Raw genomic sequence first — 17,989 nt, forward strand, 5'->3', positions numbered from 1 at the left:
CAGAGGGGGCAGGAGGGGTTCCAACACAGACAAGCTGGCTTCAAAGTCCGTGGTGTTAAGCAGCGTAAGGTACGGCACGATCCTGCCTATCTTAAGATCCTACTGAAAGGCTATCATGCCAATATAGTATATACTATGAGGTGTGTATTAATTCAATTAATCACACACCTACTTCTTCTACTAGCACGTGTCCTTGAGTGGTGAGTCCATATTTACCAAGCCATTTAGATAATTGGCTAAAACCAAAATAATCATCTTTTTTTCCACAAATAAGATCCCCTCCAAGGTTTCTTGTCTTGGTCATTCATTTCTCCACTCATTCATCCATTCACCTATTAAAAACATCATGCTCTTGCAGAATTAAATAGAGAAGGCAGATTTTTTTTTTTTTTTAAAGACAACACTGTGTATAACACCCTTCCTTGTTCCAAGAAAAGATTAAGGTGGTTTACAAGGAGACAACAGGGGTGTCCAAACGTTTTTTCAACGGTTTTCACCAAGGATCATATGCGGTAAAATACACAAACAGCCGGGCCACTCACTCACTCGACGTGAAGTAGTATTGCCTCACCTGGTTTATTTAAGTAAACTAAATATATTTTTGGAATTTGCTGCGGGCCAATTAACAATGGATTGCGGGCTGCAGTTGGCCCGCGGGCCGCAGTTTGGACACCCCTGCACTAAGATAATGGTTGATGAGGGTGTGATAAAGGGAGAATGAGTGAGATGCTAAGTGGAGGTAAGAATGATATGAACATAAAAATGCTTCCCACAAAGTCTATAAGTTGCTACAGGTGGAACAGAGATCTGTCTCCAGGTTTTCATTTTAATTACCTTTAAATTCACACATCTTACAACTAGATGAAAAGTAACTCTCAGTTTGCATTATAACTACCTCCTTGAAAGAGATTTTAATTGCTCTCCTTCACAGTCTCCTTGAGATTAAAACAAACTAGGAAAGCATACCTCCTTCTAAGACAGAAAATCATTTCTCCGTGGGGCCTCTTGGTCTACGTGAGTGATGGAACGAACCATGTCCTCAACAGCATCCTTACAACAAGCACAGGATGGAGTTTCACATCCCCGTTTTGGACAGTGTCCCACTAAAGTCCAAGGCCCTCCCACTGTTAATTCCAAGATGCATGATGGTATCGGTAATCTGCCATATCAATGAATATGGGCTCTGAGCATACAGTTCTCTGATTGTGGAGTCAGGGACAGACCTGCTTGAAACAAGGTGATCCAAACAAGGGGTGCTCAGTTCAAACCACATGTGAATCACGTGGTGTTCGGCTCTCCCCAGGCTGAGTCCTCCTCCAGCTACTCCCGCTGTCAGGTATCAGGCTCTCCTCTGCGTAAACGTAGCCTTAGCAGCATCTTACTGTCCTGATGTATGTGTGTTTATCATTTTAGACGCTCCCAGAGCAAGAACCACATCTCATGATTCTTTTTACTCCCATGCTATAGACTGAATGTTTGCATCTCACCCAAATTCACATGGTGAAATCCGAAACCCCAAGGTGATGGCATTTGGAGGGTGGGGCCTCTGGGAGGTGATTAGGTCGTGAGGGTGGAACCCTCGTGATGGGATTAGTGTCTTTATAAAAGAGACCCCAGAGAGCTCCCTCACCCCTTGTACCATGTGAGGACACAGTGAGAAAATGGCTCTGTATGAGCCAGGAAAAGGACCCGCACCAGACAACAAATCTGCCAGTGCCTTCATCTTATACCTCCTATCCTCCAGAACTGACAAATAAATCCTGGTCTATGGCAGTTTGCTATGGAAGCTTGAATGGACTAAAACGCCATGATTTATTCCATTGCCCTGTACCTACCAAGTGCTCATGCATAAGGGAAACACTTATTAAGGACGATGATGGTGATATATGACTGTTACTGTTAAGAATGAACTAAATTAAGGTGTGAGAAGAGCCCATATTTTACCAGGAAATCTCCCCAGTCCAGTTCTATGTCTACATTTCTGCAATACTTCAGCTTCCCACCAAATTAGACACCCCCCACCAGATGTTTGCACTTCCCTTTTCTGCTGTTTCATTTTTCACAGTTGAATTCAAATTCCTCAAGGACAGGAAAAAGTTGGTTCCTGATGACCACCCTTTGTTATCACAGTGATGTCCCAGAATAGCCATGGGGGAGATGGAACCTCCTTTAACCCTTGAACTCCATCAGAGAACATCGTCCCTAAAGTGCTAGACTGAGGACCTTCTGTTCACAGGACCATCCAATCTCAATTCTCTTGTGTAGTCACACAGCAGCCTAGCCACTGTCCCCCTGTGTCTTTCCTTAAGGAAAGAAGAGTCTGTGAGACTGTGCCTTTCTGGGACTCTGTTCCATCCTTGTGTTTACACCTTATGTCTCTCTATCTGGTCTCCAAAAGATGGTTTGCAGCCAAAGACGGGTAAGATATTTCACGGGAGATACAACCCAAGTCAGGCAGAACCGAGTGGAGACCCCCGACGTGATGCCTTAGAAAAATATGGGAAGGGGACTTGCCTCTCCTTACCCCTGCTTAGGAAAAGCCACTGCTGGCTCTGGCTTTTCCCTCGCACCTGTTTGTGAGAGAAGTCATGAGGACAATAAAGATCCCTTCTCTCCACTTGTCTCAACGGAACTGTTACAATATGAGAGACTTGTCCCTGAGAGTGTACATACCATAATTAAGACATCATGAGACCTTGTGCTTCGGCTGTTTACAAACAAAGGGTGATTGGAACAAACATTTTTCTGCTATGATGTATGAGTCTCACAGACCGTGTAAGAAACAATGTTACTTTCTTGTATTTGTACACTTATCAATAAAAACCTCCAGTCGTCCTTATTCTGGGCTCCAGTCCTCTGAGACTGTGAGGCCCCCTGGCCTTCGGAGAGATTTAACTACATTAAGTCTTTGTTTGTTTCATTCTTAAAAACTTAACCCAAAGCCGCCCCTTCTCATTTCCTCACTGCCTGCGTTGCTCGGGACGCGACACTCTGGTTCATGAAATTAAGCCTGACAGTCTGTACTGTCCAAAACTGAATCTGGAAGAGAACACAAACATAAGCGAGAACCATCAGCCCAGGTAATAGCCAAAATGAATGGAAGACACAGAAAGAGTTGGAGGAATTTGGGGTGGGAAAGCTGGATGTGGCCTTCTTGGGAGATGATGGACAGCTGTTGGCGGAGGACCCACTGATGGTGTGGGCATATCAGAGGACAGATCACAAAAGGATGCTGGTCAGGAATGGATAGTTAGACAGTGGGAAGAAAACTCAATTGATAAAATAGTGTGGGCGATGGCTAGATTAACTTCAAACAGGGGAAGCAGCCACAGCAGGACACCTCACAGAAAGCAAGCTCTGGTTTACGCTGAACCATGAATCTCCCCACCATGTTTGTATTTTCTGAAAGGGGGCATTACTGGAGGTCTTCAATCAGGGTAACCTGAAGAAACGTCTTTCCTACCTGAGGTCAGACAGGGCCTCCTTGAAGAACCTCAGACTTGTCCACCATATTTCTAAGTCACCTCCCTAGGAGAGAGGCAGCTGGTGACTACAATCTTTCATGGGCCACCCTCACCAAATCTTTCCCAGAGGCTAACATGATTTGCCAGACAATAACTGGGGGAAGTGACAGTGGCCATGCCACAGGGACAAGACATAAAATATGATGCTGTGTTCCATCAGATCAGTTCCAATCCATGGCAAATTTTCATTCCACACAGGCAATCTGGTACCCCAAAATTCCCGGTTCAGAGATGATCATAATGATCAAAATTCTCCCCAGGTTTCCACGTGGAACAACTAAGGAAGCCTGGCAACATTTTCATTAGATTGGGGAACTATGCTCCACCCTCCTTTATGAAACTTCCAGGATATCGTCATACTTCCCATTCAATTTCCAAGCCAGGAGAAAAGCTTTCCTTCATCATGCTGGACAGCACTACTCGGTAGAAATTCTCCTCTGTTTTGAATGGAAATCTGTCTCTTCACAAAATCCAGCCATTTGTCTAGTGTTGCCGCCCTCTGAGGCCACATAGCCTATATCTACTCTTTTCACACAGCAGCCCTTCAGACACCAGAAGAGAACTTTCATCCCTCTGCAAGTCTTCCCTTCCCAAGAGATGATGCCCTTCCCGGCCCTCCAGGCCTCCGGACATCTACCCCAGAATCCCCCAGCCTCACTCCTCTTCTGTCACATAAATGTTCCTGTTCAGCAGAGAAGTTGCAATACCATAGCCCAGCTTTCCTGCTGGGCTGAAGCACTTTCCAAAAATTCTGGAAATTTGTTACAGTTGTGGCTGCCAAGCCCACAAAACCCAGACCTCCATCTCTCACTGAGCAGCCCAAGAACATGCTCAAATCATCCCCTGGCTGGACATCATCCACGGGTCCCTGGATGAATCATGAGTTCCTTTCATTGTTGCTGTTGGCTGCCCTCCAGGTCAATGGTTGGTGGGACAGACAACACCCCTAAAGATGCCCTTTGTCCTGATGGTGGGAACCTGAGGGTGAAGGCAGCCCTGAACATCTCGGTCACAGGGCCCAGGTGACTGTTTGCATGTGACAGAAGTGCAAATAGTTACCAGGGAGGCCCTAGGCATCTGCCTCAGTGTTTTTAGCGATGGGTCATCTGCAAGGGCTTAACCTCCAGATTCCTCCCCTGGAGTTAACTCAAGGACCCCACCCTCAGCACGCCAGGCCAGCTCTTCCTGGCCAGCAGCCTTGCTCTGACCAATCCCCCCACCCCCACACTTCCACTGTGTGCGCCTCCTCTGGATTACCAACGCACTTGTGTCAACAGACAGTCCCCACCATGCCCCCCATCCCATTCTGCCTTGAGACAAGGCTCCATCTGTGTGTCCCTGCCTCTTTCCCTCAGACTGGAAGCTCCTGAGTGGAAGCCCCTGGGTTTTATTTAGCTGTGTCTCCAATCCTAGCATGCAACCTGGCACAAAGTAGCCACTCGTATAAGATGAGTGCGGTTGAAATAAACTGATCCCTGCCTTACTTTGTCAAGCCTCATATGCCTCCATTGAGAAACCAGAGGGTGCATTGAGCACCAGAGGGTGGGAGTCAGGAGAGACCACCACAGCCTCTGTCCCTTCACCATCTCCATCACGGTGGGACAACCTACGGGCAGTGAACTGGGCTGCTCCAAGCATGGGGTCCTCCATCTGATCCCTTCCTACAACCATGCACTGCTCCTTCCTGACTAGAGAATGCGCTCCAAGCTCCAGCCCATCACCAGCCTGTCCTGCAGATAGAGTGGGGAGAAGAGCCCAACTGAACTGGGACAAACCCATCCCACCCCAGTAATTGCAAAAGGGCAGCCGACTGATCCCGGACCTAATTAGCCTCAGCAGCAAAGTGTCGCATAATGATTTTCACCACACCCCAGGACAAGGGGTCCACTGTGCTCAGTGGAAAACACAGTGCAGAGTTCCAGGGAGGCCCAGTGTAACGCACGGCGTCAGGCAACAATGCAGGAAAAGTCAGAAGCCACTCGGAGTAAGGAGGTCTCTGCTCCTGAACTCAGATTTCCCAAGCTCACATAGCCCCTGCCAACAATTCATCTGACACGAAACAGGCAATGCTGCTAACATTGGTGCCAGGTTGGAAAGACCAGCCAGCTTCCCCCTTCACGGTTTCCATGGTGAGAAGGGCAGTGTTCGGGCTCACGGCTGTGGGAATGAAGAGTGGAGGCTCTAGCTCTCCAGTTCCCATCTGCTCTCACTTCCTATGCACCTCCTTCTGTACTCTTAAAGGCCAAGACAGGACAAGGTGCTCTTACCTGCTAAAATGAAGATGCCCACGAGAATTAGGAAGACCAGCAGGTAGAGCCCCAGGACAGCATGCTTCAGGGCTGACAGAGAGCCCAGCTGGGTACAGCAGCCACCGGCCCGTCGTTTCTGGCATGGACCTAAACAATAAAGGTAAGAAGAGAAAGAGAAAGACATTTGAAAACCTCATAAGCTTTTTCTCTCCTTTGGTCTTATCTCTCCCTGATGCATGCAGATGTTCACGTGGAGCCTCTCATACACCTTCTGAGCACTTGTAACGCAGCGGTAACTATGGGGAGCCTTTCAGAACCATGACAAGCTTTTCAGCTTCTAGCTGTCCTCTGACCAACCCTCTGTACTCTTAAATAAGCCAGACAAGCATGTCCACCGCTCATGTGCCCATATAAGCCCACCCTCCCGGAGCCAGTTCAAGCAGCAGAGAAAGCTCAGATAGGCTGGAATATGTGCCCTTCCTAAAGCATCATTGTCCCATGTGACCTGGGGGACATGGAGAGAACATAGAAGGGGGCTTGCAAACTCCAATTTCTACAGCAGCCAGAAAGGGATGAAAATGAGCCAAGAGGGCCAGGTCTTATCACTAGAACCTCTGTGGCCTTCACGGGTCCCTGGGGAACCCAACAGCACATGCCTGGTCTAGACGAAAGAGGTTGCAGTATAGGAATGAGAGGTGGGTGTTGCCTGATCCAAAATTTTCAAGACAAGGCAGAAGTGATGTTGAGAAATCTCCTTGTTTTTAAGTGTTAACAACTCATTTAAATCAACCATGACAGCAACAAAAAAACAAGACAAAAAGCAAAAAAAAAAAAAAAAAAAAAAGAAAACCACACAAACACTAGGGAGTCTAAACCAAACATATTTGCATCTGGATCTGACCCCTTGTTTGCTGAACACATAGTCATTTTATCCTATGAAATGACACAAGGCTTATCAGCTTCTGGCTAAAACGGAACAGCAAAATATCAACGCTCTACCGGATCTTACGAATCGTTAAGTCCAACCCTGTAAGTAATACCGATAAAGGACATCCAATGTTAGTGGCAAACTCTAGGTGAGGCCTGGTGCCCTGACTCCTGGTCACCTTTCAGCTGGACTTCTTCGAGGCAGTCTTTTCTGATGGCTGTGCAGAGGCCAGGAAGCTCAGTAACCTCCGCCTGCTACGTCAATTGATAGTGAAAAGGAAGGCATGCTCTCCTACCTGGACCCCGGCAGGGCAGGTATGAATGGATGGAAGGGTTTTGTTTTTCCAAAATACGCATGCCTCGATTATACTCATTCTCAAAGTTAGCAACTGAAGCCTGTTGCACATGGAGGATGGGGTGGCAGCAGAGAAAGACTGACGACAAGATGTTGAAATCGTTGATATTTAGAAAATGGTTTTTTGCGGGGTTTTTTTTGAAGGATGACAGAACTTTATTTCCTTTTTAAAAATCTCCTACCATAATAAGAAAACGTTTTTAACGATGGTGTGATGTTTGACTATTCTTTGGTAACGCTGGGTTCCTTATTTCAGGGCCTACTGAGGACCTCTCAGGTATCACTGGCACCTCTGTGGTCTTCAGGAGGTTTGGTTGCCATGAGGGAAATGGTGGTGACAACATCGGGGCTCTAGCTCCCCAGAGGTATTAAGTGAGGAACATCTTCCCACTCATTTTACCACATTTTAGTGAAAATACCGCAGTTAAAACAGCTAAGCAGAACTATTACATAATATTGCATTAACACATTGGGTACAATTTGGAGAAAGTTGTCAAGAAATACAAATTCAAAGATCCTTCTCGTCAGCCCTTAAATGTCAACCCTTCAAATTTTGAAGACTTAAACTGATTTTCCATTAAGACTTGCATCTTTCTAACTCTCCCTTAACCTTCTTTGCTGGGATTTTTCATCGCTTTCCACACACTAGGATCTACAACCTGTTTTGCTCCTAAATATGTAGGCTTCTTGTGTGTGTGTGTGTGTGTGTGTATTTTTCTGTGTGTGTGTGTGTGTGTGAGAGAGAGAGAGAGAGAGAGAGAGAGAGAGAGAGAGAGAGAGAGAGCGCGCGAGCTGCTGGCAGTCTGGTTGCAACATATTAGAGAAAAATCTGTTTCCTTCAAGAGTCAGAATGGTAAGCAGAGCATTGAATGTTATCCAAATATGAATTGCCATGTTAGTTGTTCCAGCTCTCCTGCTCTAGGCCCAACTTCCTCTTTAGATGATGATGAGAATGACGGTGGACCAACTACTGGGACGGGGTCAGAAGATGCCCATGCTGAAATCTATTATTCCTATATTTATCCCAACCAATCTTGGGCTTCTCCATTCATTGGTTTTCTTTGACCCTCTTCTTACTTCCCTTGAAGTTTTAATTCAATTAAGTTCAACTATATTCTATTAACTGTTCCAGTTCCAGTGGAATCTTCTTTTTCTGGTTCATTATAATAAGAAATCATTCTCCCCAAAAAAGTTGATATACATTTTTTTTACACGAAACTTTTTTATTGCGTCACAACAAGGCACTATAATTGGCCTGAACTTGAGGCAGTCAGTTTAGTAAGCTAAATGTTAATACAGTTAAGGGTTAAGTGCAAACAATATGCACTCACAGCTTGACTATATCACAAAAGCCACGAAAAGACACAAAGAAACCTTAAATGCATATTACTAAGTAAAAGAAGCCAATAAAGTGCCAGATTAGTGCTAACTGTCATTCTGTTTATGATTTTTCACCTTGGGAGGGAAAACAGAAAAGTAAGGCCCTCTTTATTCCTCTAGGAGTGAAAACATTTTCTTAAACCAATCAGTCATTAGGGCAAGGACTACTTTTCCTTTGATCCCACTAATTAGAACACGATCTTTTTATTGTCAATTCTATACTGATTTTCAATCTTGGCAGAACAGGAGAAGGAAAATCACACCGCCAGCAATACTGCTAACTTGAAACTTACCTTTGTTGTCTGCATGTGTTTTGCTAGCTCACTGTAAAATTGGCACAAACTGCAATGATAGAGCTTTATTATTATTTTTTCCCATCAAAGAAGAGTAGTTCCCTTCCCCTCCACCTGAGGTTTCTGTTTAATAGCAAACACCCACTGGTGACATGTCCCTTCATCAACAAATACACACGACAGAGACCTTCTTCTGAGGGAGCTCAGTTCTCTTAGCAAGACTTGGTTACTTTGTATTTTAAATAAAATCGATTTCAAATAGAACGTAATAAGGGTTTCAAACAGAGATTTTCCACAAATAGTTAGACAAACAGAGTATGAATGGTTCTGGCAAGATGGCTAGAGAATATGACTATAAGGGAAAGAAGACAATTTAGGGGAAAGACAAGTTACTAAGTCTTCCCCAAACACATTTACTGACTTTTTAATTTAACATGGCAGCAACATGTTAGCTGGGTAAACGATTCAAATAATTTAAGCTTAGTGAAGATTAAAAACACTCCAAAACAATATAATCAGTAAAACCAGGACAAAAAGCATATTCACTTATTTGTTTAAAAAAAGGGGAGAGAGAGAAATGATCTATCAAGCCATGAAAAGACACGAAGAAACCTTAAATGCATATTACTAAGTAAAAGAAGCCAATCGGAAAAGGCTATGTATTATTTGATTCCAACTCTTATACATGACATTCTGGAAAAGGTAAAACTATAGAGACAATAATAGGATCAGTGGTTGCCAGGGATTGGGAAGGGGGAGGGATGACTAGGTGGAACACAGATGATTTTTAGGGAAGTGAAACTATTCTGTATGTTACTATAATAATGAATACATGTCATTAAACACTGGTCCAAACCCATAGAAGGTACAAGCCCATGAGTGAATCCTTATGTAAACTATGGACTTTGGGTGATAATGACATGTCAATCAATGCAGGTTTATAAATTGTAACAAATATACTGCTGTGTGGCAAGAAGTGGACAGTGGGAGAGGCTGTGGCTGTGTGGAGGCAGGGGGTACATCGAAACCCTCTGCACTTTCCATTGAATTTTGCTGCAAACCTAAAACTGTTCTAAAGACAAAGTCTACTATTTTTAAAGTAGAGGTTTTGACTTATAGATTATTGGGGTAAAACTTGCACAAGCGTTTATCAAACACCCACTGTCGATTGCCCCGCTGCAGTAGGCAGCTTTCAAGATGGCCCTGGACGATGGATCCCTGCCCACCTGTATAGTCTCTTTCTGCATTGTACCAGGATTGTGTGACCAAAGGAATATGGAAGAAAGGAGGGTGTGTCCCTTCTGAGATTAGACAAAAGATACTGGTTTCCTTTTTGCTCACTCTTTCTCTCTTGGAACATTCATTTGGGGGAAAGCCAGCTGCTATGTCATGAACACCCTATGGAGAGGTTACATGGTACGGAACTGAGGCCTTCAGCCAACAGCCACGTGAGCAAGCCTGGAAGCTCCTCCAGCCAAATCAAGCCTTCAGAGGACTACACCCTGACTGAGATCTTGAGCCAGAACTACCCAGCTAAGCTGCTCCCAGATTCCGGCCAAACTGTGTTATATATAAACATATTTATGAGCAAAATTTTGATGTAAAAAATAAACAAAGTCTTGGCTTTCCTTGCACACCCATGGCTTCCTCAGAAACTGGGTGAGGCAATAAATTTTTATTGTTTCAAGCTGCTAAGTTTTGGGGTAATTTGTTACGTGGCAATTAGTTATGTGATAACTAATACACTTATGTTAGACATTGGGAAATGCAAAGACAACAAGCCACAGGGGAGAGAGACTTTGTCAGGTTGTTCACTTCCATCTTCTCAGTTCCTAGACCGGTGTCGGCCATAAAGTGGGCACTCAGAAAATATTTGAGATTAAAAGATGGCCATTGCCCTTCAGATGCTCACATGTGAGGGGAAGGAGACATGTAAACAGGTCACTGTTATACAGATGTGAATGACATATGGGCGTAAGAGAGAAATGGCACAAGTGAAGTGTTGCATTGTAGAAGCAGCGATTCATTCTGTGTTAGGAGGTGGTCCTAGAATCTGCATAAAGGAGGCAGCAACTTGGCAGCAACTTGGGCTTTGAAGGACAGGCCTTTCTAGATGGGCTGAAATCCATTATCATTCCTCTTGGGCTTTATCATCTGATTTACAGCTGTGCATTGGAAAACTGTGGCTTTAGGAAGAAAATTTTTTTCCTCCATGTGAGAACAGTTCTGGACAAAGAACTGTTAAAAGGTAAAGAACTGGATAAAGACAAAGCTGTTAGTTATTACACATAGTTGTTTGTCAACATGGACCCATACAAGATTGAGGGAGAAAATGGGACACAAACACAAAACTCTTCCAAGGTCTAGGAGAATCACGGAAAAGGTTTTTTCCATCTTGCAGTGGCCTCCAGAAATGAGGGTGCCATCTCAGGAGCTCAGAACGCCAATAGAAGGGGACTTGAGCAATCTGGAGAGGGCAAAGCCAGTGGCTCTAAGAGAGCAAACAGACACTAAAAAATAAATGCGAAGTGACTTGCAGAACAGGTCACCAGTGCCAGGCTGGGAGATGCTGTTTATCTCAGCGTGGAACACATGCTTCCTGATGGGCTGGAAGCAGTTGGATAGACAATGTTCCCACTTCTAGGCATCCCATCTACATATGGCTTGTGCAGTTTTGCTACAGCTGTGTACCCCTGGGCTATTATTTTATTTGTCACTCCGCAAACAACTTGAATTTGAGAAGGAAATTTTATATCATCATAAGTAGAAACTTAGTATCTTCCTATCACACATTAAAATAAATACCTATCTATTAAAATAATAAATTTATACGCATACATCCCTTCAAGTCCTCTCCAGTACCACTGTAGACACATTCAAGAAACACTGACTTTAGTACAAGTAATTAAATCACAGTTCACTGACAAATTGCAAGAAAAAAGTTAATGCACTCCAAGGAGATTTCATTTATAGAGACACAAAACCAAACTCTAGATATTCAAGATTTAGAATATGCTAAATTCTAACATTAAGGATTAGAACATTAAGGATTCTGTGCCACTGAAAGAACCACAGCAGACACCTCTAGCACTAACCTCATTATTCACAATTGTCTATTTAAACCTCCTTCTGCCCCATGTGTCTAAAAGGTTCTCTGGGGTGGGCGTGTCTCAGTGATCTCTCTCTCTCCCCATCAACCAGCACACAGCAGACCAGAATAAAGTTCTTTGCAAGAACAAAGACATGTGTAAGGCATTTATTTTTGCTGCAAAGATCAGCTCTTACATTTGTCTTATGCAAGTAGTTGACACATTTTTGTTGGCTGTAAAAACATATTTTTGAGCAAAATTTTGATCTGCAATAATAAACAAAATCTTGGCTTTCCCTTGCTCACTCATGACAAGATTGCCACTTAGCGCCCAAATAGGTAAACTGTGGGAGTAATTCACTGGAACTGAATCGACACTTAAATCCTGGCTGAGGAGCGTAATCACACGTGGAACTTCTTAGACATCTCAAGGCCTGAGCCCCACCCCGAGATGTTCTCATTTTGATTCAATGATGAAATCACACATCTATGGCACAGAGGTACACAGTCCTGGAACAAGGCATTTGTCATAACACAAGAGCATGTGAAGACACGTTCTTGGAAAATCAGTGAAAAATCTTACAGTTTTCAGAGCTTGGTATTTTTTTTTTCATCTTGATTTCTTTTTTAATAGTATACTTTCAAAATGGGGTTGTCTCAAACTATTTTATTATTCCCAGAGGATAAAATTACAAAGGGTTCTTTTTCATCATGGGAACAAGAGTACCCCCAAAAGAGCTTTTGCTAAAATACTGTCTGTGAAGGGTGGGGAGGTACTTGGGAGCAAGGATTCAAGATCTGAAAAGGAAAGTTAATCTGAAAACCACTCAGCCCCGGACAACTGAGCTGAGGATGAGTCCGGAGATGGCCCCCCAAATGTCGGTGCCACACTGAAGTGGGAGCTTCAGAACCTCGGGGACCCAGTTTCCTTAACACTCGCACAGGAGTACAAGTGTGACTTTGGAGCTCTGTGGAGGTAGATTGAAAGGCTGCCTCTGTCAGAGGTGGACTGAAATCATGAGAAAGCATTCCGAGCTCGCCCCTTCAGCAATTTAGCATTTTTGTAAAAAACTAATTTTTCAATTTCTTAATCATAATGTTAGAGCATTTTGGGAATTATCGGTTCGAATTTCCTTTCCTCCCATTAAAAACAAAAGACCAAAAAACAAATTGTATCTGACAGGAGTGGATATTTACTTATTTCCAAAGAACCTGGGTTTAAACAACACAAAAAACAGGACTCGATGATTCAATTGTCACCTAATTGAGTTTTACAAAGGACAGTTATTTTCTTTTTGTTCTCTTTGATCCCACAGCTGGTAAACAGCAGGTGGAGATAGGGTTTTATTTCTGGGAGGGACCTCGGAGCTCCTCTCATCCAAGGATCTTTTTATTTTTTTTTGGCTATGATTTTAAATTTTATTTATTTATTTTTAGCATTTTTTATTAGTTTCAGGTGCACAAAACAATGTAATAGTTAGACATTTATCATTTATATCCCTCACACAGTGATAACGCCCCACCCCCCCATCCACTACCCCTCTGACATCGCACAGAGCCATTACATTTCCACTGTCTCTGTTCCTAACGCTGTAGACCACCTCAGGGATGATGCAGATGCCTGATCACCGCACTGTACACCTGAAGCTGAAGCTGAACAATAATGCATGTCAACTACAATTTTGTATATATATAGTTACAAGAAGCAGAGTACACCAAGGATCTTCTTAAACCCTGAAGGCTGGCTTCATCATCATCCTCACTGGTTACTCCCCACTCACATTGTCCGTTTTAATAGGCAGCCCCAAATAACCTCTGTCTTTGAAGCTGCATTCCTTTTCTGATTTTAATGGGGACCTCTGTTTACTTTTCCTCATCAAAGGGATGTGAGGCAGGGACACTGCAGAGGACAGCCACCCACCTGCCAGTTTCACCTGACCTGAGTCTGGGAGGGTCCTGAACCACTCACTTGAGTACTGTGAACACCAGTCAGCTCCTCCCTGTTGGACCACAGACCTGAATCTTCCAGGCAGACAGCCCAGGGAGGGCGCCAGGCAAAGGAGAAGACAGTCTTCTGCAAGATCAGATGAGTCTGGCCTTTCACATCCATTTCTAACAAAGGGAGAGGGGAGGCAGGAGGGATGGCCTTTGTTTTCGATGTCAGTGATGACCTAGGACAGTTTCTCTTCGTACTTCTAGAGATATGGTGTAATTTTGTAACTTCCCAGCAACATTAGTTATTTTTCTCAACCCCTATGGATTTCCCAAACTACTCAGCATAAAAATTCTTGAAAACAATCAGGGGCTTGCATGTTTATTTTCTGCAGGAGGAGAAAGAGACTCTGGGTAGTGTGCGTCCAATGTAGGAGCTGGAACTGAGGGATGGAGAGAGAAAGGCAGGTGGGAGGGGAGATGAGGGCAGTCAAGGTGAGCTGACTGGTCACTGTGACCAGGGAGTAAGGGAGGAGCCATGGGGTCCCCAGGAAGAAGAAGTGAGTCCTGGGGCTGGCAGAAGATGCCAGCACTTGCCCAACTTAGTGCATGGAATGGAAGAAATGCTGTGTCCATGCAGAGACTGAAACAAGAGGAGGCTCAGGGTTCTGCCTAAATTCAGTTAAGAGACCCTCCTTCTATAGAGTGGCCCTGGATCCCTCTCAAAAAGATTCCCAATTCCTGTCCTGGTCCCTTGTCAGTGGAAATAAATCATCTGGTGATGTGTTTACAATGTGACAGCTAGTGCTCAGCTATTTCCAGTTTTAAATCACTACTCTTTCCAGGCAACAACTGCCACTTCCCTCTCATCTCCTGGTTCCCTTGGTTTGATGAACTGGCCTATCCTCTGGGAAGGAATGGATAATATTTAACACTCTGTTTCACTCCCCCAACTTCTATCACCAACTGAGTTGGAAGGGCCATCTGGGTATCTGGTTTTAAAGACAGGAAGACTAAGATACCACCCCTCGCCATCTGTGTGGCACTGAGCTGGAAGTGTCCCTGAAGCCTCCAGGCTCAGAGGCCTCCAGCTCGGTGGCCTCTGCACAGAAAGCAGTGCAGGCTGAGCCACAGAAGGGAATTCAGTGGATTTGAGCAAAGACAAATCACCTGGTAAGGCTTGTAACCAACAGTTATCATGTACAGAGCTTTGTCGGGAAATTGTGCCCACTGATGGTATAGCTAATGATGTGAACAGAATTGCATTCATAAACCAATGAACAAAAATACACGTTTGTTAAGGGTCAGTTCCCAGAGGGCAGGGTCTGTAATTCATCTCTGGATCCCACAGCTCCTGGCATATAGCAGGTGGTCAATTAACATCTATTGGCTGTTTGGAGGTCAATGAGACTAATAACTAAACCCAGATTTACTGGGCTCTCCGAGCCATTGTTTAGGCTTTTGTAATAACATTTTCTAGCTTCTGTATTTGATACTTCAAAATCTTGCTGACTCTGGGCAGGGCTACCCAGATAATAAAGGACTCTCCTGCAAGCAAGACTTTTATATGCAAACCAGCCAATCCAGAGCCCACAGCCCACAACCACCTCCTTTATCAGTTCTCACACATATCCACCTGCCCTAATCACACCAGGGCCACCAGGTACCAGACTGGATAGCCCCTGTGTCCCAGCACCCACTGAAATTATCCAAACTAGCCAATCCCAAACTTGTTTAATCTGCTTCACCTGTTCCTTCCCAAGGAAACCACAATGAAAACTCTTGCTTATGGTTTCCTATCACTCCTTCTGCCTCCATGAGTAACAAACTATCTTTTCAATGGCTCCTGTCTTCTCATCTGTTGACTTCATCATCTCTGAATAGTAATAAAACCTACTTTTTAAACAGCTTGGAAATCTCCAACAGTGAGACACAACAGAATAACAGCTGCCACTTGCCAAGCACCTATACTGGCTAAACACTTAGATACATTAATTCTAAGCACAACAACCGTGAATATGGTAATATTACTCCCACTTTGCAGGCGATGAAGGTGAGCCTCAGAGGTGAGGTAGTTCGCCCTAAACATATGGCAGAGCTAGGATTTTTCAGCCTTGCAGGAAGGAGATGTGAGGTCTGCAAAAGAGACCTGGTGTGATAATGGGGATGGCAGGGGAAAGAATGTCACAAGGACAGTTCTTTCATTCATTCAGCAACCATTTCTTGAGCAAGATGTAGTGTTTATGAGAGCTGACTTCTTACCTTTAGTCTGTTAACATCCTTCATGGATCCCTAGTATAAACCTAGTACATGCATGTTTAAGGCAACTCCCCCTGGGCACCCTGGAAATACTTAAGATACTTAAGACATATTATACATTTCCATTTTAATAGATGCCCTTAGGTCAGGGTTGGAGGATCATTGAAACTCTGGAGGGAAGAAATGAATTCCTACATTTGGCAGAGCATACTGAGGTCCTAACAGCACTGGAAAATCAAGATGCTGAGATAAAACTTGTTGGGAAAGAGACAAGGTCAAGCTCACTTTTACTTGTGCACAAACTGTGAGATTATTTTCAAACAGAGACACTTTGAAGAGTGAATAGTGCTCTATTAACCAACATGCAGGGAGAGCGGGCATAAACCAAGCTGGTTCCGGCAACCTGGGAAATATAGCCCCCACTGAGGACGCCCGTCCTCCATTTCCCCTTGTCCTCATTCATCCTCTTCAACATGCCCCTCCTGACCTGATTGCTGCCATCTGCCCCCTTTGGGTTTCTATCTTCCTGTGTTCTATCTTCTATGTTCTATCTTCCTAGTCCCTCCTCTGTGCTCAACAAGGAGACCTGTGGATGATAGAAACTGTAACCCTTATTGAAGAGTCAGGAAAGGAGGCAAATGGCCAGCCCCCTCCCTGCAGACTCCTATCTTAAGAGGATTTTTTTTTTAAGGAAAATAATTAATTAATGAATTTATTAAAGTATAGTTGACATACAATATTATATTAGTTTCAGGTATACCACATAGTAATTCTACATTTACATACCTTATGATGTGATCACCACGGTAAGTCTAGTAGCCATCTTAACAGGACTTTCCAAAAACAAGGCTTCTTCTGCCCACACTGAACATCTTGGGTTACCTTGACTTGAAATGACTCTCAAGTCAGGCAGCAGGAAAGGGGCAGCATCAGGGAGCGGGCAGGCTTCAGGACACTGGGCAGAAGGCTGGTACCACCGTGGCCCACCATCAGCGCTGCAGCTGAACCTCACCATTAACCAGCAGCCAGGTCTGCAGGGCGGTGAGGGGAGGAGCAGGCCAGTCCTACCTTCCCCATTGGGCCCCCTCTTCACCACTCTGCCTGGGAGGTTAGATTCCAGGCCAGAAGCCCCAGGGGCACTGAGAAGGGTGGGGCATTTCTTTGACCTGAAGTTTGCCTTGAGGTTAGTGTCTTAGGCTTCTTGCAGAGCCATTTAAGACCCTGTCATTGAGCCCCTGTCCAAACCTATTTACATTTATATCTATTTCCTGCCAGCGGCACCTCTTAGAATAATTCATTCCGTCTGTCCCCAGCATTTTAGCCATTTATTCCCACGGTCCCCCTAGCTGTATCATCGGCCAGACCGTCTCCACCCCCTGAAACTTTAAACTCCAAGAATCTGCTCTCATAGCCCCTCACCACCACCAGGGACTTCGGAGCTTGGAACTGGAGGAAGCAGCAGCCGAGGGATGGGGTTTAAGGACAGGGCAGAAGTGGCTTTGAATCCAGGCTCTGCCTCTAACTAGCTGAGTGACCTTGGCAATTTACTTCACCTAAGAGTTCAAACTCTCATGGACACACTGGGAATAACAATATATAGTGAGGTTTAATGGAGACCATGTATTGAAGCCCTGAGCACAGAGCCTGCCTGTGCATGGGTTCAGTTAAGGGGAGCCATGTATTATTATCACTTCTAAAAGACACAGCCACGCTTCCACCACCTCCCCTGGCCTCCTACCTTCCACAAAAGCCAAAATGAACTCCAGAGCTCCTGGTGCTGTAGGAAAAGGCTCCCTCCACATCCCTGGCCCACACACTACCTTCAGGAGGGAACAGGGGTCCCTAGAACTTTGTGTACTCCTGGCAAGACCCCTATCACAAACACTCAGCCTCCCCTTCAGTTAAACTGCTGCCCCGAGATCAGCCTGCCCAAAGCCACTGCGTCCCCCGCCCTGGCTTACATCAATCCCACAGAAGCCCCA

General features: G+C 44.6%; 1 protein-coding gene across 1 annotated transcript in view; it reads right to left on the reverse strand.

Moving 5' to 3' along the window:
* SCARA5 (scavenger receptor class A member 5) overlaps positions 1 to 17,989 on the reverse strand; it is a 102,607-nt gene that overhangs the window by 68,152 nt on the left and 16,466 nt on the right. The window contains exon 3 of the mRNA XM_081075634.1: positions 5,792 to 5,920. Coding sequence (XP_080931760.1) covers positions 5,792 to 5,920 — 129 coding nt within the window. The remainder of the gene's footprint in view (positions 1 to 5,791; positions 5,921 to 17,989) is intronic.

This window comes from Rhinolophus hipposideros, assembly GCF_964194185.1.
Source record: "Rhinolophus hipposideros genome assembly, chromosome: 16".
In the NCBI taxonomy this organism is placed as follows: Eukaryota; Metazoa; Chordata; class Mammalia; order Chiroptera; family Rhinolophidae; genus Rhinolophus; species Rhinolophus hipposideros.